Source organism: Hibiscus syriacus, unplaced genomic scaffold (assembly GCF_006381635.1).
Source record: "Hibiscus syriacus cultivar Baekdansim isolate YM2019G1 unplaced genomic scaffold, ASM638163v2 tig00110270_pilon, whole genome shotgun sequence".
Taxonomy (NCBI): domain Eukaryota; kingdom Viridiplantae; phylum Streptophyta; class Magnoliopsida; order Malvales; family Malvaceae; genus Hibiscus; species Hibiscus syriacus.
This window is the reverse complement of record NW_024062656.1, coordinates 568034-590215: the sequence shown is the minus strand read 5'-3', so window position 1 is coordinate 590215 and position 22182 is coordinate 568034. Positions and strand designations below refer to the sequence as shown.

Below are 22182 nucleotides of genomic sequence, written 5' to 3'. Positions count from 1 at the left end.
TTAAAAAATAAAATCTTAATATATTATATTTTTTAGTTGCTCAAGAGCTTTTCAAGCAGAATATCAAGTAGCTCGTTTCTGATCGTTAAGAACTCGAATTGAGCTCGAGCTTGAATCGAGTCTATTCGATCTGAGTATTTATCAAGCCTTGATCAAATCGATCTCAAATAATTCACGATCTATCTCGTTTCATTTACAGCCTACTCATGTAATTAGCTTTGGTCCACATGGATTGTCAACTTGGCAAATCCTTAAAACTTTCAACTCCATAAATGCGAGGGTCTCACCTCCCTTTTTTTCCTCCAAAACCGACAAAGTGATGAAACTAGTGGAAAATTTTTTCTTTTAAAAAAACAAAAGCAAAGTGGGCTAAAAGTGGGATTTTAAAGATTTTTATAAATGGGTTTTCATTATATATTGTAATAGACTTTATATATGTAAATGGACTCTAAATGAATTGTATTGGACTTTTAGTGTATTAAAGTGTAATTTAATGATTATAATTAAGTTTTATAATACAAGGATTACATATTTTTTTCAATCTTAGTTCATTTTATTATAATATTATTTAGTTTATTTTACTATAATTTTAGTGTATTAAAGTGTAATAAATTTTATGTTATTCAAAATTTTAATATCAAGTAAATTTATTTTTATATATTTTTAAAAAATTTAGGTTAAATTATATTTAATTATTAATTGTTATTGCATAAAACTAAATTAAACTTGTACATATTTAAATTAATTTTATCTAATCTAAAAAATTATGTTTAATAAATAAATTATTTAATGAAATTAATTTAATGATTATAACTATTATTTTTAATATAAAAACTATAATTAATGTAGAAAGTAAATTTATTAATTTAATTATCTTAACTAACAATTTGTTTTAACTTTTAAAAAGTAATCCTATTAATTATCATAATTTATTATAAATTCAAAATCTCACAATTTTATCAATTATAACTTATAAGTCAGGTAAATATTATATCAGTTTAATAATAAGTCAGATCATTTACAGGTCAGGTTCATAACAGGTCAGGTTGATAGCAGGTTGGATAATACCAGTTATTTATCACCTTAATCTTGTGTTCGGGTTCATTTCAGTCGAATGCACCTCGGGTTCAGTTATCATATTATCGGTTCAATTCGAGTTCAGGTCATTCTCAAATTAGATCGTGTGCAGGTCGGTTCAGATCCACAAATTCTAAGTTTAACTCGGGTTCAGATCAACACCACTTCATACTCGAATCAATTTCAGATCACCACCACCTCGACTTATAAACAATTTTGACTCAAGTCGATTTCAGACAATTTTACAAATCAATCAACTTTTTATATCCCTACTATCGTGCTCGATGATCCCCTATTGTTTGTTTTTTTGTTGGAATGAAATGTATTTGGATCACTGTATTGTAAGCCTAAACATTAGTTAGGCTAGTCTCCTATTTTCATTCATAAGAAATGAAATTTGTATCAATTTATCCCATCTTTTTTAAAAGTTATGAATTTGAATAGTTGTAACTTTAGAACGTGTACTTATTGTGAATAAATAAAAAAAGATTTTGAATAAATATTATCTTATAATAACAAAAAATTATAATAATAAACAATTTATAAGTTAACTAGAATCGTCAAGTAAGGAACAGATGCAATGGGGTGCAAGTTTTTCTTCTTGACCATAATGGGGTGCTCCAAGTTGAATGTCCATTAAAAGGCCCATTATAAAAGGCTCCATTCGTCACATCGTAATTTATCCGCAAAAGTAGGGATCATTTTGGAAAAATGCAAATCAATAAATCGCCCATTCAGTGTGATATGCGCAAGTCATTGCCGGTTATGTTATTTCTCGCTTTTATCAACGAAATGGAATCGAGATCAAGGTTGTCGTTTATGTTATTTCTCGTTGCACTTAGTGGACTCGCCTCTCACTCCGAGTCAGCTCGACAAGCTTTCAAAAGAGACCCTGGTCACCCTCACTGGCACCATAGCGCCTTCCTCGAAGTCCGCGACAGCGTCCGATCCGATGTTCGCCGCACGCTCCACTCGCGTGCCGAGGTAACCGCTTGTCGCTCTCAAAATCTGTTGTTAAATCTCTTAAGTAATTGATGTATAAACTTTTTCCTCCTCAATTTTCATCGAGTTTTGTCATCATTGAGTATGTTAGACCGTTGAATTTACGAAATTTATAGGAATCCAAATATCTGTAGTTTAGCTACATAGTTGATCTCAGAAAAAATGTTATCCAAAATTCGAATTGCGTTCCGGACATCTCTTGAAATTTAAGGAGGTAATGACTGATAGCTTAGTTTTACTAATCTCTTGTGATGATTAGAATATGTTCTCATTCTAAAAGTCTAATTAAATTTCTAATAAGAACAAATATAAACTTTTTCCTCACCAATTTTCATCAGGCTATGTCTCGTTTTTTTTTTATTATTTTAGATAGTCTAATTGGCAAAAATATAGGACTCAAAATGACTGAATTTGATCTACACAATTGATCTCCCTAAAATGTAATTAAAAATTCAAATTTCGTCCCAAAAATTTGGAGGTAGTACTTGTTAGATTATTGTTACTCATCTCTGGTATGATTAGAATAGGTTCTCTTTTGCAGGTTCCATTCCAGGTTCCGCTCGAAGTGAATGTGGTGCTAATTGGCCTCAATGGAGATGGTGGCTATCGTTACACAGTGGATGCACCTAAATTGGAGGAGTTTCTGCGTGTCAGCTTTCCCTCCCATAGGCCTTCCTGTCTTGAGACTGGGGAGCCACTCGATATAGAACATCATATTGTTTATAACACATTTCCTGTAAGATTTTCTTTCCTTGTTGCAGCTTAATAATTACTACTAGTTTAAGCTTCAGCCTTCATCTGGAGATCCAAACTGAGTAGCTATTGTTGTACTTCAATTATTTGTTATACAATAGGCAGGGCAGCCAGAATTGATTGCACTTGAGAAGGCACTGAAGGAAGCCATGGTTCCTTCTGGTTCTGCAAGAGAGGTTTACTATATTGCTTCATATTTACTATTACTCTTGATTGTTGAAAGGAAAATTAACTATATCAAATCTTTTGTAAATGAATTTCTATTTTTTTCTACATTTTAGTCTGATTTTGGGAGAGAGGTGCCCCTATTTGAGGTGGAAGCAACAGCTGTGGAGCCAGTATTCCAAAAGCTATATTCATATATATTTGACATGGATAGTGGGGGATATTCTGCGAAAGAGACGGATAGACCTGTGCCGGCTGCTATATTTATTGTTAACTTTGACAAGGTATAAGCTAGCTCAAATTTTGAACGGCAATGATGTTCTTTGTCAATACAAAAATTTGCTGAGTCTGATATACTTATTGTCCTTCTCACCTGTCCAGAAAAGTTTATACAAATGCCAGAAACCCATGTTTCTGATTATTTCTTGTATTTTAGTTTTCTTTTCCTCCTTTCATGGATGCATTGATTTGGATTTTTCCTTTTTGGATGCAACGGTGAATGATTCTGTCTCTTTTTAGGTCAGAATGGATCCTAGGAATAAGGATGTTGATCTTGATAGTTTGATGTATAGCAAACTTACCTCACTGACTAATGAAGAAATGAAACAACAAGAGGGAGACTATATATATCGATATCGGTACAATGGAGGAGGAGCGACTCAAGTTTGGCTGGGCTCTCAGAGGTCTGTTTTTATGTTGCATTACTTTGTCTAAAGAAGTTTTACTTATTTTGAGTATGTGATATATGGAATTGAGGAAGGACTGCTTGAAGAGAAATATTTACAAGATATTAGATAACATAAAATTCCACTTCTCAATCAGCTGTTGTATAGCCTCTCTTTCATTTTTTTTATGCTCCTTTTTTTATCTCTCTTTCTCTGGTACCCATTTCTGCCTTTACTGTTCAGATTTGTTGTGATCGACCTCTCTGCTGGCCCTTGCACGTATGGGAAGATTGAAACTGAAGAAGGAAGTGTAGGTCCTAGAACGTTGCCACGAATACGTGGCATCTTATTTCCAGGTGGTTTGGCTTCTGTCAATACTCATACCACCCATGATAATTTCATGGGACATCTTGCTGCTTTGGTGGCAACCACAATTGAGAATGTTATAGCTCCAGATGTTCGGTAATTTTACACTATCTTCTTTCATTGATTAATACATGCATTTTATGTTTCTCAATTTTTTAAAGTTGGAAGCATAGTTGATTATGATACATGAACAATGCCCAGCTTCTATACCTTCCTAGCAATCTTATTTACTGGGTTTAGTGCCTTTTCAGTTGCTTGCTTATTTGTTTGTCCTGGGTGACCTCAGGTTTGAAACTGTTGATCTGACCACAAGGCTGCTTATACCTATTATTGTCCTCCAAAACCATAACCGGTATAATATTATGGTAAAAGGTCATAATTACAGCATAGATATTGGGGCAATTGAAGCAGAGGTAAGAAGCACATCTTGAATGGCATCTTTATATCTGCTTATTGTCCTTTTTTCTTGTCTCGTTATGTGGAATAACATCTAAATAAATTTTAGTGGATCATACTGTGGTATAGCTGATACTTTGACTAACTACTGTGTTCCATCATGCTTTACTACGGGAAGCTACTTTTAGAACTTCTGGTTAAATGCGAAGAGCGATTTTCCTGAATATAACTCTGCGTTATTTGTTAGTTGGATCGAAGTCTTTTATTTTCATTGTGTGCAAATGGGTTGTATTTTTGGGCTCTTTTGAGGGCATTATAGCTGTTTTCATGCGATGCTCTAGAAGCAAAGTTAACGAGTTTCACGTGGGTATATTTTTTTCTTCAGGTGAAAAAGTTGGTTCATGATGACCAAGAAGTAGTGATTATTGGGGGGTCACATGCACTTCACCATCATGAGAAGTTGGCTATTGCCGTGTCAAAAGCTATGCGGGGCCATTCCTTGCAAGAAACACAGAAGGATGGACGCTTCCATGTTCGCACCAAGACATATCTTGATGGTGCCATTCTTAAGGAAGTGGGTTTTCCACTTTTTTCCCCATTTTTATGCTCATTTTCATTTTAAGAGTATTACTTTCATTACATTACATATGATCAAATATTTTGTTTTTATCACCATGTTTTGATGTAAGTTTTCTAAGAATAATGATGGCCTGTTGTATCTAGTTAATGTACTTTTTATTTGCAATGCTAACTTGTTCTTTTCAAGGTATCTTGAAGTCTCCTTGAGGTAATGATGGATGTTTATATTTATTCTGTGTTTTTTGTTGGCTCATCACAGGAGATGGAACGATCTGCAGATGTGCTTGCAGCAGGTTTGCTTGAAATGGCTGACCCATCTCTTTCAAATAAGTTTTTCCTTCGCCAGGTCAGTTTATATTCACTTGTTTTCTTAAAAAAACACTATAAATTTGTGGCATGTCCGTTTTGTTTGGATGGATCTGAGGTTAAACACTCATTCCAGCCATGCTTCTCTCTGTCTCCTTCGCTTCTCTCTGTTGCCATAACACGAATTTTATGTTTAGCAGCACTGGATGGATGAATCCGAGAATTCAACTGATTCGGTTCTGAAGCATAAACCTCTATGGGCTAGTTACAACTCGAAAGTTGGCAACAATAAGAAAAGGAAAAAACAGAAGAAAAAAGGGGATCTGCACCCAACTTATGGAACTAGAGTTATTCCCGTGTGAGTAGACCAACTCGTTTAGCACTTTTTATATTGCAATCATGACGAAGTTGCTTGATAAGATATTTCAATACCGGAAACATGCATCACAAACTGAGTTTGGAAGGCATGGATAATCAGTTATAACATCAACAAAATCGTGGCCTTATGGTTAATGGTGATGAGTCGTATTTCTTCATGATTTAATTCATTTATTTTTAAAATATCAATTGAGGTCATGTGACGATTTCTTACTGCCACTTTTTGAATTAAAAAAACTCCTCGTCATTATCCGTAATCAAATTGCGTAGCCATTTTATCATTCCAGAGATTAATCAGCATTGGTTTTGTATCTTGTTCATATTATTGGAGGTTTCATATTTATGTTAATTTTGACATGTCACAAAATTAGAACATCTGTTGCTTAGATCAGCAATACAACTTTAGGTGATTTTTAATTTCATATTATTGTCATAATTTTAAAGCCAAAAAATATATTTCTGGCATGTTTTTGGATCAACTCGTGTTATATTATTATAATGAATGCCCAAAAAGTAATATTCTGGAGTCTGGACCATCCTGTAGATTGTGTAATGGGAATTAGAGCTATTCAAAAGACATAAATCAGTAATTTTTCTGTAGCTTTGTGCTATCATTGGCTGATGTTGATCCACAACTTATGATGGAAGATGAAAGCTTTGTTTGGACAGGAAATGATGTTGCCATAGTGCTTGAGCACCAAAGTCAAAATATACCTCTGAGGTGAGCGTAACTTTTTCCTGATTCCTTTAAAAATTCCCTAGCACCATAATTTTGATTTTGAGCTATCTTATAAATTTTACTTTGCTAGACCGAAAAGCTTTCTAATGTCTCTATTTGTTTTTAACTCTTTCCTCGTGCTTTGCCATGGCTTGTTGACTAGTTATGTTTCTGAAACGGAGAGAAGATATGGTATTCCATCACAAGCACAGCGCCACATTTTAGCAGGACTTGCTTCTGCTGTGGGTGGGTTGAGTGCACCGTATGAAAAAGCTTCTCATGTACATGAAAGGCCTGTGGTGAATTGGCTCTGGGCTGCGGGTTGTCACCCGTTTGGACCATTTTCAAATACATCGCAAATCAGCCAAATGCTTCAGGATGTTGCACTGGTAAGCTAATTTCATTGTCTTAAAGTTCTTTGTATCACATACGAGAACATGCTTCCTGAGGCATTAAGAGTGCACTTTGCAACTTGGTATATATTTGGTTGAAACAACCCATGAAGCACGGACACTCGAGAACACAGAAAAATAAAATTGGACACATACATAACGAGATTGAGACATGATCGGACACATCTGGACGCACGATCAAAGTTCTTATCGCTGTGTCCCACTTTACCTATTTCCTAAATTTTCTAAAATCCCCATGACATTGTGTCGTGTTGTACCCGTATTGCTTGTCTGAGCTTCCTAGGGAACAACATTACAAATTCAATTGGATGTTTAGTCCAGTAGGTACTTATTTGTTCTCAAGTAGGTTCTAGTGGACAAGCTTATGGAGGCATTTTTGACTCATGCTACCACCTTGTTGGCAGAGAAATACAATTTATGCACTTGTAGATTCGGCTCTCAGAACCATTCGCGATACATCTGAGGTATTGTTTTCTTCTAGCCATTCCTTGTCCTAGTTGGTAACCTTTATAGTTGATATTATTTATCGAGTCTTTCCCATTTTCTTCAGGCTGTCCAATCTTTTACTGCTGAATATTTGAAGACACCACTCGGTGAACCCGTGAAGGGAAAGAAGAACAAGTCAACTACCGAGCTATGGGTGGAGAAGTTTTACAAGAAAACAACAAACCTGCCCGAACCTTTCCCACACGAATTAGTCGAGCGAATAGAGAAATACTTGGATGTAAGTCACAGCTAATCTAGCTAACCAATCGAGTTATTTGAACTTGTGCAGTTTTTAATTTTTTTTTCCGGGTCCATTCCTTGATTAAAACAGAACCTCGAGGAACAACTTGTTGATCTTTCATCTTTGTTATATGACCACCGACTGCAAGAGGCACATTTGAATAGTTCTGACATTCTTCAAAGCACCATGTTTACAAAGCAGTAAGTGAACCTGCAATATAGCTATATGCAAACTACTTGTCATTCTTCCTCCGTTTTTTAGCGTATCACGTAACATTTTTAGTATATATTTATCATTCTGTTCCGAAACCTTTATAATGCAGGTACGTTGAGAACGTTTTGACTAGTGAGAGGGAGAGGATGAGATGCTGTAATATCGAATTCAAGTATCCTGTCCATTCTTCTCAAACTTTCGTATATGGGGGAATTCTTCTTGCTGGGTTCTTGGTATATTTCATGGTCATTTTCTTTTCATCACCCCCTGGTCAATGATAAAAAGTCGTAAGAAATTGCACGAATTCGAAGGTAAGCTTGCGCTCTCAGTCTCATCCTTAGGAAACCCATCATAGGTCGATGATATACATTTCAGAAAGAAGAAAGTTTTGTAAACTTAGGGTTTCTCTGCTTGTCACACCACATGTGGCGTAAATCTTTGCTAAAAGCCTAAAACGTGTTTCTTTTGATAACCATGAACCGAAATACAGAACTTTTCAAATCAAAATTTGATAGTTTATCTTTCTCTATCCATGACCATGTTGTGGCTAGAGAAAAGGGGAATATATATAGATTCAGCTAGGGGTTAGTGTTTGATCTACTCAAGTCGAATAAAAAAACTTTGAGTTATTCGAGTTGATGGGTCTTGTTTTATAATTCAAACTTTATTTGAAATTATTTCTAGTTGAGTTTATAAAATTCGATTCGAGTTTATAAAATTTAATTTGAGTAATTGAGTCGAGTCGAGTTGTTTCAGCTTCCTTTTAAATTTAATTGTAAATATTTTTTTATATATGATACTATTTGATTCAAATTTAAACTATTTTTGTAATCATATACAATACATATATATTTTATCATATTTTTGAGGAACTCAACTCAAATTTGAAAATAAAGTTATTAATTATTAAAAATTTTGAGTTATTTGATTTTTATTTTATAATTTGATTTGTATTTAATTTTTTAAGTTGAATTTATGAAATTAAGAGTCGAGTAGTTCAAGTTAAATTTTGTTTACTCTTAAATTCAACGATTGAATTGTTAAAATATTTATTGGATAAAAGGTAAATTTGCAAAATTATTTTAATTTCAATTTCATAGTAATATATCTTTTGCACACGTTTTGTATTTAGAATTGAAACTTATTAACTTGATTGACGTGTTTTCACCTAAGGTTAGGTTGATTTCATCTGTGATAAACTAAAGAAAAGGGTAAAATCTACTCCCTTTTCAAACCTTTATAATAAAAAAATTGTTTCTGCTAATGAATGTTTCAATTATGCTTTTTATTGTAATTTTACCCTATAAATTAAAAAAGATTATAGATAAAATCAGACTTTTTCAGACGAAAATGGTAAAGGCATCTTTATTTCTTTGCAAACTCATAAATCTCACAAAATTAAATAAACAGAAAAAAAAAAACACTTTAATATGACATCTAAATATAAAGTTTAGACCTTTTAATGTTTTCACCTCCTCATTGGCCTAATACAAAAAAAAAACTAATTCCTTTCATACATTATTATAAACTTTCATTTTGGTGCTAATAGTTTTATTTTATTTTTCATTATAATATTTACAATATAAAATTAATTAAATTAAAACCATTGAGAATTGTCATCAAATAACGAGTTTGAGGCCTCTTTTTCTTTTTGGCTCATATCAGGCAATAATTTTACTAAAATCATTAATATATGTGGACGATCTTAACTATTATGATAAATTTCATCTCAATTTTTTAAATAATTTTTAACAATAATATTATATCTAGTTTATTTAAAACATAATATTTTCTTAAATTAATGGGGGAAAAACTATGAACTTTTTTATTTGGTCTTCCATTTGTAACTAAAATATTTGACTGTTTTTTAAGGCAAATAATTTCCGTAGAATTATCAATTCCAAAATAATGTATCATGATTTTTACATCCATACTATTTATACATAGTTCCTTTGATCCCTTTTACAACCAAAATAATGTAATAATGATTTTTAAAATTGTTTCGTATTTTTCTTTTAAACTTAAATTTAAAAAAAATTATAATAAAGATAATTTAATAAAATATAATTTTAGATTTTATGAATTAAACAAGAAAACTTTTATATTCCAATCTAAATAATCTAATGTACATATGTTTAATAATCTTATATTTCTATTAGTGGTAAAACTCATTGATAGAGTATAAAACTTTTAAACTTCAATATCAATTTAAAAACCTCAATCCCAATCATTAAACTTAATGCAACAATTTAAAAAAATATATATATAAAACTTAAAATTTTACCCTTAATAAACAAACCAAACTCTTTTAATAATTTTATTTATCAAATAAATAAACTAAAAGTATGTAAAATACATATTATAGGAGCCGCACAATATACAAACATTTTTCATCATTCTAAGTTTGATGCCATTAAATTTTTTACTTAAAATTTAAAAGTAAACAAACTGAATTACTCACTTCTATAACAGAGACTGATAGTTTAACCCTGTGGCAAGTTACCAAGTAGCCCAGATGCAGAACAAATTCTTATTTACAAATTGTAAAAGTCAGAATAGATTTTGTTACCATCTTTATGTTGCTGGTGATTGCTACAAATTAGGTAGGCTCTCAAACTAAACTGATATTTCCACTCATCAATTCTTCTTGAAATGGCCTGTAACGTAGAATGCATAGATCTCCCGGTACCATTTGAAAGCGGTCATCCCTGCTCAATGAATGATACAGATTTGTTAGCAAGTAACCTGGAAAAGATAATTTTTACTATTTCTTATGAGCTTTAAGCTGTGAAATAAGTGAGAATATAGAATTGCCTGCTGCCATCAAGGTGCAAAGGTCTCGTTGTTCTCTCGCATTTGGCGACAACAAATGTGTCTAGCTGTGGCTTTGGAACTGAAAATCGTCTACATAAATCAATCATCAGCTAGCAAAATGTACACATGACAAAATTGCAGTTGCAGTCAATGAGTATTTGAATCCAAATCACTTGAGAAAAACAAATTAACTCCTAAGGTGTAAGGCTGATAAAGAAAATACAGTTTATATATCAATCACTTTCTCTACTTATGATACAAGTCTACAAGTCTTTGGCATGAGTATATTCAATCTTTTTTCCCTCATATTTTGAAGATCATGTCACCGTATGTACTGGACATGATCATTCAAGAAAAATGAAGCGTCAAAACAACATGGTATTCTGGATGCTACTAACTTCAAATCACATGACCGTGCAGAGAAACAAGATAATGCCTCTTAATATTGAAGTGTAAAAGTCGGAGGGAAAAAAGATATATTAGAATTACCCATATCATCTTCTTCACTTATAATAGACTGCTTTAATACAGACTGATAATTATCAGGCAACTTTCACAGAACATTTTCTTCAAGATGTTTCCCAATGTCACAGATACACCTGCAACCATGAAATCAAATGTTAAAGATAACTTTTCAGATACATTAAGGTGCCCATCCATCTCCAGAATAAGGTGTTCTAAACCAAGTTTGCCAAATAAACTTAAATGTATATATGATTCAGTTCTCAAGGCCTTTATCTTTCAGTAAACTTCTCTTCTTCCATTGAAAGACGTTCCGATAAGTATCCGTTTTCCAAATATAAACATGAACTTCTCAATCTATATTAATAACATCACCCAAATAATCAATGTGAAAGTATAAGAATTTCAGGATGCAGATCATACAGGAAATGCAGAAAATGGATCTCAAGACAAAATCAGAAGGATTCATTGGTCTGTTCTTCCATCATAAAGAGAATATCATCAATTTTCAGCTTCCCTAGAAACATCACAATATGAAGAGACAAAGAAAAGAAACGAAATTGAGAGGATCTTTTATACCTTCTGAAGCTGAACCCGAAGATATGATCTTAACAAGAATTGAGCCCTATCCATGTCCATCTGATAGAGTGATGCAATGAGAGGATCATGGTCACTTTCCACAAAGTCATCTACGTTTCCTCCTGCAAATTGTGCAACAATTCAGTCTCATAGAAAATATATATTAGCAAAGTAACTATTAGCGAGGATCAATATTCATCTAGCTTATGCTTAGCAGAACCCTCCTTTGCAAACAGGGATTACAATTTGCTATTATTTTTATTTGTCATCTGGTTCAAATCTTGAGAACTCTTGCATCATTTATACATAATTATGGATTTCCGAGGAATAATCCACACTTTTAAAAAAGCTCAAATTGCACATATGTAATTAATTTCTGCCTATGGAGAAAATTTTGAACCATAATTGACAGATTATAATAGTTTAATTTTCAATTTAATCCCAAAATTAGTTTGTAGAAGTATTCAGTTAAGATTAAGTTCTCTCTTCAATATTTTAAAAAATGCAGATCTAAAACATTTTAGGCATTTCAGTAATTAATGTAAAGAGAAGCAGAATATTAGATGTGTATCCAAACGGAAACCTAGAATTGAGAATAATCACAGTTTTATCTTTCTTTCTTTTCTACAGAAGTGGATTTTTCTCGAGAAACAAACAAACGGTGAAGGTTAAGTTATGAGATAGACAATAGTACCATTAACTGGATCTGCTCTTTAGCTCTCTTAACTAAAGCCTCCTCGAAAGGAAGGATCTCAGGAGACGCCTTCTCGTTACGCCATGCTTTCTTCAAGAGTTCCACATCGGTCGTCGAAATTAACGTCTCGTAATCGTCGATCTGCTCTGCCGACCACTCTCCGGCACTGGACGCCATCCCCTCTCTCTCTCTGTCCTAGGGTTTTGAAGCAAATCTAAAAATGAGTACTTAACGAGGGAAATTTTTCAATTTTGGCAAAAAATAAAATGAGAGTTGGCGCCAAAAGAAAAGCAAATGCTCCGGTGTTTCCAAGAAAAATAAATCACAAGTTTGCTCGTTTATCCAAAACCGTTGGATGTCCTGGTTATTAACGGACGGCTTTGATGGCGTCCTAATCGCGCATAACTACAAGACCGGTTTTTTTAGTTAATTGCACTATAGAATCTCAAACTATGATTCCTATTTTAAATTGATACTTATATTTTTGGACATTCCAAATTTATTCCCAATTTATGAATTTTTTTAGATAAACAAACAATGAATTTCATTCAAAATTAATCCTCAAAAACTTTAGAATGTTCCAATTTCCTCTTCAAACTATAACCCTTATTTTAATTTGTCTCAAATTTTTGAACATTTTAGTTTCATCTCAAATTATAATATATGCTAACCACATCTCATGTTAATAAAGTCATTAAGCCAGATTATATTATTATATGTGTAATACCTAATTTTTTCGGGCTCTAAATTTATTTATATGCAAGAGAGTTCGTTTACAGAGAATTCGTTTACACTAATCATGGTGAAAAAGAAAATGCTATCATATTAGAGAATATCCTAGAGAAATCTTGTCATATTCAGTGTGGTCTTTTATTAATGGAAAAGAATATCCTAATTGATGTGATTAAATAATATTGAATGTTATTTCCTTAGATAAGAAGATCTTGTATTATTTGGGCACATCTTACTCGTTGATGTAAATAATATGGACCATTGGATGTGAGGAGGCTCAACTATAAATAGAATTCTTTTCCATCACTTTAAAACACACAGAAAAAGAGAGAAGAAAAAGGGAGAGAAAAGAGAGAAGAGGGAAAAAGAGCATGGTTATCAAAACCGGACCGGTCGGTTCAACCAGTTGAATCGTGAACCGGTGGCTTGTCCGGTCCGGTTAACTCCCAAAACCAGTTTTACAATGAACCGGCTGAGAACTGGTGTGAACCGCCGGTTCTGTGTTTTTCTTCTAAAAAAAATTAAACCAAACGACGTCGTTTGTTAAACGAGCGGAGTCGAACTCAAGTATTGCTAAGCTCAACTATAACTCGAAAACTTTAAAAGTAAGCTCAACTCGACTCAAAAACTCACGAGCTAAAAATTATCAAGTTCAACTCGAACTCGAAATATAATATTGAAACTTGAACTCGAAAAGGCTCGAACTCAAAAATATTTTAGAAGCTCGATTGAAGCTTGAAATTCAAGATCGATTGAAGCTTGAAATTCAAGATCGATTGAAGCTTGAAATTCAATATCGATTGAAGCGAAAGAATAGTTCGCTCTGTGCTCACTAAAAGGCTCCATGATTTTGAATGTCAAATTACCTCTATTATTTATAGAAGTCAATTGGAATGCTCTTCTATGTTTCTTAGTCATATGGGATTGTTTTGTTATCATATTTTTACTCTTTAGACTTTTGGGAGGCTCTTCTATGTTTCTTAGCCAGGTGGGATTGTTTTTTAAAAAAAAATTAAACCAAACGACATTGTTTGTTATGTTTTTTTTTTCAGCCCCAAATTTATTTTTTTATTATAGTTATATAATTATATTTATTATTTAATATGTTTTACCTTACATATTATGTTGTAGTTGATTTGAATCATTTTGCTTCACTTGATTTTATGTTTTTTAACTTATATATGTTATGACTTGTGATATTTTTATATCTTTTAATATTGTAAACTTAAAAAAATGTTATATATATTAATATTGCTTTGAATATTATGTAAAATTTAAAAAAATATTATTTTATATAAAATCCGGTTCAAACCGGTTAAACCATGATTGAACCAATGAACTAATACCTTCACCGGTTTAAGGTCCAATCCAGTCCGATTTTAAAAACATTGAAAAAGAGTGAGAGGGAGTAGCTAAAAAAACTGTAAGTCTAAGACAAGCAATAAAAAGTTATTATTTTTTACTTTCTCATCTTTTTCTTACTTATATGCTTCTTACTTATATGCTAGCACTTTGACACTCATTTGTTTTTTTTTCTTTTTTATTTATTCTATTATTTTTATTTTAATTAAATGACCTGATGACCCGATTTGGATCGCAGTGAGATCTACATATTTTTATAAGGTAGGGGATAATTACAACAGTCATCTTTTTTTTAATTTATTTTGATCATCTTTTCATAATTTCATTTTACTTTAATTTCAATTCTTAATTTATTCTCATTTTGTCATTTTTTATTTATTTTTATTTTGCTTGATTGATTTATGATTAGATTTTTATTTATTTACTTCAATCACTCCATTTATCTTGTCTTAATCAATTTTTATCTTAATTTATTTTTTCTATGTTTGTTATGATTTATTTATTTCTCATATTAATTGATTAGTTTTTCTTTTCTTAATTCAACATTTAATTTTTCATTTTTTCTAAAAAATAAATAAAAATTTATTTTTCTTTAAAGAATATATTTGCATGTATGATTCTTTTTCATATTTATTGCATGTGACTTGTATGTATCGTACATTCATATCTATTTGTAATGTTAATTTCATTTATTTATTGTAGTTTTTATTTTATATTGGTACTTGTGATCTTTTTTTATGTTTGCATAGTAGATCTGTTTTTTAAAATCCCTAATTTATTTAATTTTCTGTTGTAAACTTTTAAAGGCAAGTAATTTTTATTATGTTTGCACGGTTTAAATGTGCCCCAACATATTCGGGGATAGGCCATTAGGATTAAGGGGAAACAATTTCCCCTCGATGACTATAAAACCCCGCTAAAACAAAGCCAAAACACAAGAAAAAAAATAACAAGAAAAAACACCAAAAACACAAAAGAAATTCAAGGTTATCGGTCTAGCCTCGAAAGAGGAACGACCACCGGGGAAAGAGAAAAAATATCGTCGAAAAAGGTAAAGTCTCGACCTTTACGTTTAGATCTGCGCTGGTAGGGGATTTTTAAGGGATTTAAGTCTCGGTTTTAGGCTCATGGGAAGGGGAGAAATATTTTGGGTCGATTAGATTTTTTTTCCGACCACCGATGGCAGTGGGCGACAACCGGTGGGTGGTCGATTTTCGACCTGCCATATGAGAGAGGGGAGAGCATATTTTGTAAGAGAGGCTTGAGTTTTGAAAAATGAATTGGAAATGAATGAATTATGTGATTTAAAGGCTTTATATAGGGGAATTATTGTGTAATTAGTAGAAAGTTAAATTATTTCCGCAATCCCTACAGTTTTGGTGTGAATTTCATTTTGGTCACCTGTTATAATTGTGCCTTTGAATTTTGAATTTATTCAATTTATTCAATTTGATCCATATTTCTATTTTTTATATTTATGCAATTAACCCCTGCTAACTTTTATTTTTCTCCTTGCATCTTTCAATTAATTCAATTTGATCCTTGATTTTTAATTCTTTCCAATTTAATCCTTTTAATTTAAATTTTCTTTTATTTCTTTTATTTATTTAATTTATTTTTTTTCACTTTATTCTAGCCCTAATATTAATTCTTTGCATTTTTATCTTATTTTATTTTATTATTTAACATTATTTTTGACTTTTTTAGGGACAATTTTAATCGATCAAAGATAAGTAATTCGGATCGAATTTTAAATTTTAATTTAACTTTTATTTTTCGTAATTAAGACAACCGGGAAATTAAATTGGTACCGAAAGGGCAGTACAAGGGTCTATTCTTTCATTAACTGTAATAGACTCCTGGATCCGATTAATTTTTGGGTAAAATGCATATCAGGTAAATGGTAAGTTAAGGTTTCTGGTCAACCTAATTTTAAATGATCGGTGGCGGCTCTAACACATCGAAATTAAGTCGAACAATGATTCTGGACTCACCCGAAAGACGATTACGACAATATGTATTAATTGAAAGTTGTATTTATATACTTTTTTAATGTATAGATAACAATAATGATCATAGAGCTATACATCATGTACAAACTAAAGAATGAGCTTCTTTTTTCCTTCATTTTTATTCTCTTTAGGATCTTTCATCTCTTCCTCGCTGACACCATCAGTCAATAATAGTATCATTACCTGTTGATGGAATAGAAACTGTGAAACGAAATCGTTAACATTGACTGGATAATAATAAAACAAATAAACAATAAAACAAGCAATCATGTTGTGGTATTAACTACAGTTTTAGAAATGAATTCGTCTTAGTGTGTATAATCATTGCAGTAGACGATTGTCTCCTGAGGTTAGTACGATCTGTCCGAGAATTTGTATACCCAAAAACTAAAATAAACTAACTAGTGGTGGTACTGCTCTTCTTATGGCACCAAAAAAAAACTTTTGAGAGAAGAAGGATATATTTCAGAGAACAATTTCTTTGTTGTGTTTTGAAATAATCAAAAGTTCTCAAATTTTATATTTATAGGCTCCTTTTTCCAACACAAAACGTGACTTAAGACATGGATCACAAAACTGTAATTGTTGCTGTAATTAAATTCTTGTATAACAATTATAACAATTGATATAAAAACAATAATTAAGTTGTTGTCTGACCCATTGAAGGTTTGAACTTAACCCAGAAACGTTAAGGTTAATTATTTGGAAAACTATCAATCAACCTTTAAATATTACAATAGATTAGTTCTGAATTTTATTCTGGTCAACACATAATTCTTATAAATACTATCTGTAACAAAAACATTTCAATTTTAATTTTGCCTATAAATATGATTTCAAGAATTCTCATTTCAATTTTACAATAAATATTTCAAAGATTCTTGCGAAATTTCTCCAAAAAGATAAAACATACTCAAATATGTCAAAGACACATACTAACAAGACCTACGGCGGCACACACGTGTAAGGGTATTGCTTTGCCACATTCAACATTGGAGGGAAATAGTAACCCTTTAAATATCCTTCCAAAGGTATTTTTCAAAGATAAACACTTTTATTCCTTTTTAGCATTTCCAACATTAACGATTACAATTTTCCATCTAAATTAAAAGTGATTATTTAGTTAAATATTAGATATATTTTTTAATATTATGCCTTAAACTTTAGTAATTTCTTATTAAGCTTAGACGGTAACATTCTATAGCTTCAGTAACTAAAGACTTTAATTAGGAACGAACCGGGCCGAGTCTAGTGTCAATGACATGCATGTCTACCCACTTCATTTGTCCTTAACTGATGATTCGATACACTCCTGTGGTCAATAATTGAGTTTGTATATTGTATGGTATCAGTTTTATGCCCCTGATGCTATACAACTAAAGCAAGTATATTCTTTTAGATGACAACTGTCTAATAAGAAATTTATAAACATGGTTTATGCAAAACTGAATGCGATTTAATGTCATCCAGTTGGCTTATGTCGTCGTTTAGGTCCCGAAAATATCTTATTGCCCAATGTAATCTTTGGCACACCTGGATTTATTTTCCTGGAATTTGACCTCTTGATGTAACTTGTGCGTGGCTGTATTATTAATTATCAAGTAATGGGTCAAATATACAAAAGCTATAACTCTTTCATATCTTTGTTGGTTTGACTTTGGAGAAATAAGTCAAATTAGCAGTCCCAAAGTTATTCTAATACAAACCAAAAGAAATCTCGACTTCATGATAGTTAAGATTTAAGACTGGTTTCTCCAAAAGAAAAAAAAAATTAAAATCTCAGGGGAAGTAGCGGTGAGCATACAATTAAATCGAAAAAAAAAATTTAAGTTAGTTAAACTGTTGAGTGTATTTTAACTTAGTCTTAAATTTTGTTAAAATTTTTTATTTATTTTTCTTGATTAATCTGGTGTAAATACAATATAATATATTTTTAAAGATAACTCTCAAACATTTGACATTGAATGTTCACACCCCTAATATTCTTGGTATTCAAACCCGAGACCTTAAGAAATAACAACAATTTCTTTACCTTACCAATAAGGTCACTCTGTTCGCGCTTCTCAAATTTATTGTATGTTTGTAAAGAGCTAATTTAAGCATTTTTAAATATGTTGATATTAGAAAAACATTTATATTATTTTTAGTTTAGCATTTAGTAATTTTATTTATTTTGACATTAATCAACTAGCATTTAATAAGTTTTGAGTGTAACAAATTAAATTGGAATGGTCGCCTTCATTCTGAGTCTCTATAATATCTAATCAAGATTAGTCGATCGATGAATTAGATATTAACGACTATAAAAAAGTTATATTAAAATTATAAATATAGATGATTTATTTTTAATTTTTTTTATTAGAATATTAAATATTACTATATATTTTTATGCGATGTAAATCATAAAATACTATATCATATTACATATGCAGAAAACGGGTTGAACTTGAATCTTGAATGTTTGATTTTTTTTTTATATAAATATGAAATAAATGTAAGATAATATATATTCAAACACAATCAAACAATAAATGTTTATACTCTTGATATTTACGGTGCTCAAACCCAAAACCTCAAGAAATATCAATAAGTTCCTTAATTATCGAGATTGTTTGGTTCGTGCTTAAATAGTTATGATCAAACTCAAACCCAAAACCTCAAGAAATATCAATAAGTTCCTTAATTATCGGGATTTTTGGTTCGTGCTTAAATAGTTATGATCAAACTCTTTCAAATATCTAACAAAACTTTGAGCTTAGACTGGTGGTTTGGTCTTTAAACAAGTCTGGTTAAGAGGGACTAATTTATTCATTTTTAAAATTAGTAAAGATTAAAGATATTTATACTAATTATTAATTTTAAATGTTGAATAATTTAATTAACTTAAAATTTTATTTTTTTAAACTAACACTATTATTATTAATTTGTAACAGGAAGCATCAAATGTTCTAAATAAATTTTTTTGAAAGTACCAGTTTCTAAATAAATAGTTGTAAATTACGATAAAAGGACAACGAATGAGAAATGATAGGCTCTTAAAGAGGAAGTAAGTTCGAAATTGTGAGAAGGGATGGGGAAGATTTTAAGGTGCTGACACGATATGCAATCTTATAGGCTTTTCATTTGAAAAGTATTTTCTTATGAGTACACAAGGTAGGGTCTAATAACAGTGAAATAATCATTAATTGGTCAATAAAAGAAGCCTGATATTCACTAGTCTAGCTATCTGGACTTAGAACAATGCCAGTTAGGATAAATTTGTCCTAGTTATTTGTACCGCAATTGGCAGAGGTAGCTGAATATGAGCATGACTAATTCTCACTTATAAATGAATCAAAACACTTCAATATTTAGGTCTGGCTGTACATAAAGTTCTGACATCTAATTTCAGTGTAAGCTACAAATATCAGTAAGTTGTTAAATAGTTTTTTTTCTTTTAACAGAGAGGGCTAGTTGTACTTTAAAGAAACGTTTGGCATATAAAAAAGAAGATAAGTCTGATACATGAACTAGAGATTGTAACATAATCATTGTGTGACGTATGAATGAGTTGTAAAATAATGATGGGATGCTTGAGTTCTATCTTGTGCTAAGAAGTTTGAATAGTCATCAAGCAAGATCATTTCAGTATTTAATTAATTTAAATTTACTCACTTTGAGGTAACGCTACAAACATGAAGCGATTCACAAGTAGCCTTGTGCTGTCACCGTCACCTTGTTCATACTGAATGTTTTTATCATTTCTCATTATATTTCTCCTTTTAGTGAGGATTCTCTAATATATTTTATCATTGATAACATGTTTAATTATGCTGAAGTTGATGCCTGAATGCAGGTAGCGATAAGTATGTCGAGGTAAGTCAAAAACTATTGAGTTAGTCGTAAATTTTATTTGAATTTCTTTTAATCATGTCGAGTTGAGTCGAATTGAATTGAGTTATTTGAGTTTTTGTTTAAATTTGATTGTAAATATTTATAATATTATTATATTAATTGAATTTAATTTAAACGGTTTTCTATAATCATATATGATATATATATATATATATATTCATATTTTTTTCGTATAAATATGCATATACCATACATAATTGAGGGATTCGTCTCAAACTTAAATTTTCCCTTAAAATTTACAGATTAACTTAAATCTTGATGTTGTTACCTTGGAGTTATTAGACAAATTAGGTATCTGAAAAAATGTATATACGTATTTAGATTTTAGGATTGTGCTTTTGACATGTCCATGTCCATTATGTTGATGCAACGTCGTTGTGTTGACCTTTTGCATATAACCAAAGCAATATGGTATAGAGAAATTAAATAATATAAATGGTTTCGTTTGGAAATGCTTCTCCAAATTTGTTTTTTCAACGAGTTTTTTTATCGTAAAAATATCGTTTTTCAGCTTCTTAATTTAAGTCATTAATAATGTTTTAAACGTGGTTTTTTTATTGAAATGAGTTGTTTAGAAATAATTTTGTGTTTCAAGAAATTTTGAACCAAAAACATTGTATTCCCAAACGGATTTGGAAAACTTGCTGTGACTATATATATATATATATTGCCAGCAAGTTTATTTCTGTCAAGCACATTGCAGAAGGCTGTCGCTTTCAGTTCCATATTTTTGTGGTTATGCTTCGTAATGGGGCCATGTTTACTGCCTTCATTTCCTTTCCCCTCTTTCAGCTGACTTTTGGTAGACACAACATGTTACTCTGGAAAATCTTTTCCAAAACTTTCAAACAAGGTGATGAATTTCACCCAAGTGACATTTTTTATTTTGCCTCTGGTTTGTTGTTCAGCCATAAGGTACGGATTCTGGTTTGAGCAAATTCATCCTGCTATACATTTTAGTTCTAATTACTGTTTTAGTACCTTTACTATGGTGAAATTTGGGATTTGGTATCTTTATGCTAATTTGACATAATTCAGTCTCCCTAGCTGATTTCAATTTATAATAGTATTTGTTGTTACTGCTGTGATGACATGAAATTTTCCTTATAAATTAAGCATTTGATTGACATAAAATTTATAATTAGTTAAATATGATTGATTGGATTTTTCCTGATTAATGATTATGTGACCTCATAATAGTAAAATGTTATTTTCATTTTTGCTATTGTAATTGGTGATAAAAATAGGATTTTATTTTAAGTGGTGAAAGCAGACTACTAATAAAAAATATAAAAAAAATAATTTTACGTCAAGGGACGACCAACCGTCCCCTGGTTCATCCATGGTTGTAATTGAACAGTGTACTCAATTTGGACAGGGATCAAATTATATCAAAGTAGAGGATTGAATCTTAAATTTCAACATAATAAATGAATAAATCCATAATTAGACCAGCCTAATAACACAGTATTAGATTTCATGACCTAAAACAATTTCTTCATATTCATGCAGGTTTGATCTCAACTGATCTTCATTCTCACCGCTACCAGGTATTTGCTGGACTCTCCCCTTTCACTTCACTAGATAAACATTCTTGAACTGAAATTTCACTGTTTCACATTGTTGTTTTAAGTTTGGGTAACTTTTGAATTTTTATCACTAATATGTTCAGCAATAATTAGTGTTGATCCCAGTGCTATTATTTCTTTTTTGAATAAATATTGAACCACTCTGCATAGTTGCAGCAATAATTAGGGTTCACTCCCAGTTCATGGTTGAATACAGAGGTAGATTTAAATATATTAATATTGAATCACTCTTCATTCCATCTGAAAATTATGCAGCAGGTACCACACTTTTTTGCTGCTACCTTTT

At 31.2% G+C, this 22182-nt stretch overlaps 1 protein-coding gene and 1 pseudogene across 2 annotated transcripts; one reads left to right on the top strand and one right to left on the bottom strand.

Moving 5' to 3' along the window:
- Positions 1–1842: 1842 nt before the first annotated feature.
- Positions 1843–8358, top strand: LOC120115688. Of its 2 annotated transcripts, none has more exons than XM_039136319.1 (16): positions 1843–2061; positions 2621–2815; positions 2934–3008; positions 3114–3281; positions 3517–3680; positions 3906–4124; positions 4315–4441; positions 4810–4998; positions 5263–5349; positions 5510–5667; positions 6289–6408; positions 6569–6794; positions 7223–7282; positions 7369–7542; positions 7636–7745; positions 7868–8358. In XM_039136319.1, the coding sequence occupies exons 1-16, from the start codon at positions 1843–1845 to the stop codon at positions 8034–8036; spliced, it is 2460 nt and encodes an 819-aa protein (XP_038992250.1). In that variant the 3' UTR covers positions 8037–8358. The 2 variants fall into 2 exon arrangements, with proteins under 2 accessions (XP_038992250.1, XP_038992249.1); XM_039136318.1 differs by having other exon boundaries at positions 5507–5667.
- Positions 8359–10307: 1949 nt separating this feature from the next.
- Positions 10308–12595, bottom strand: LOC120115712 (annotated as a pseudogene).
- Positions 12596–22182: the final 9587 nt, after the last annotated feature.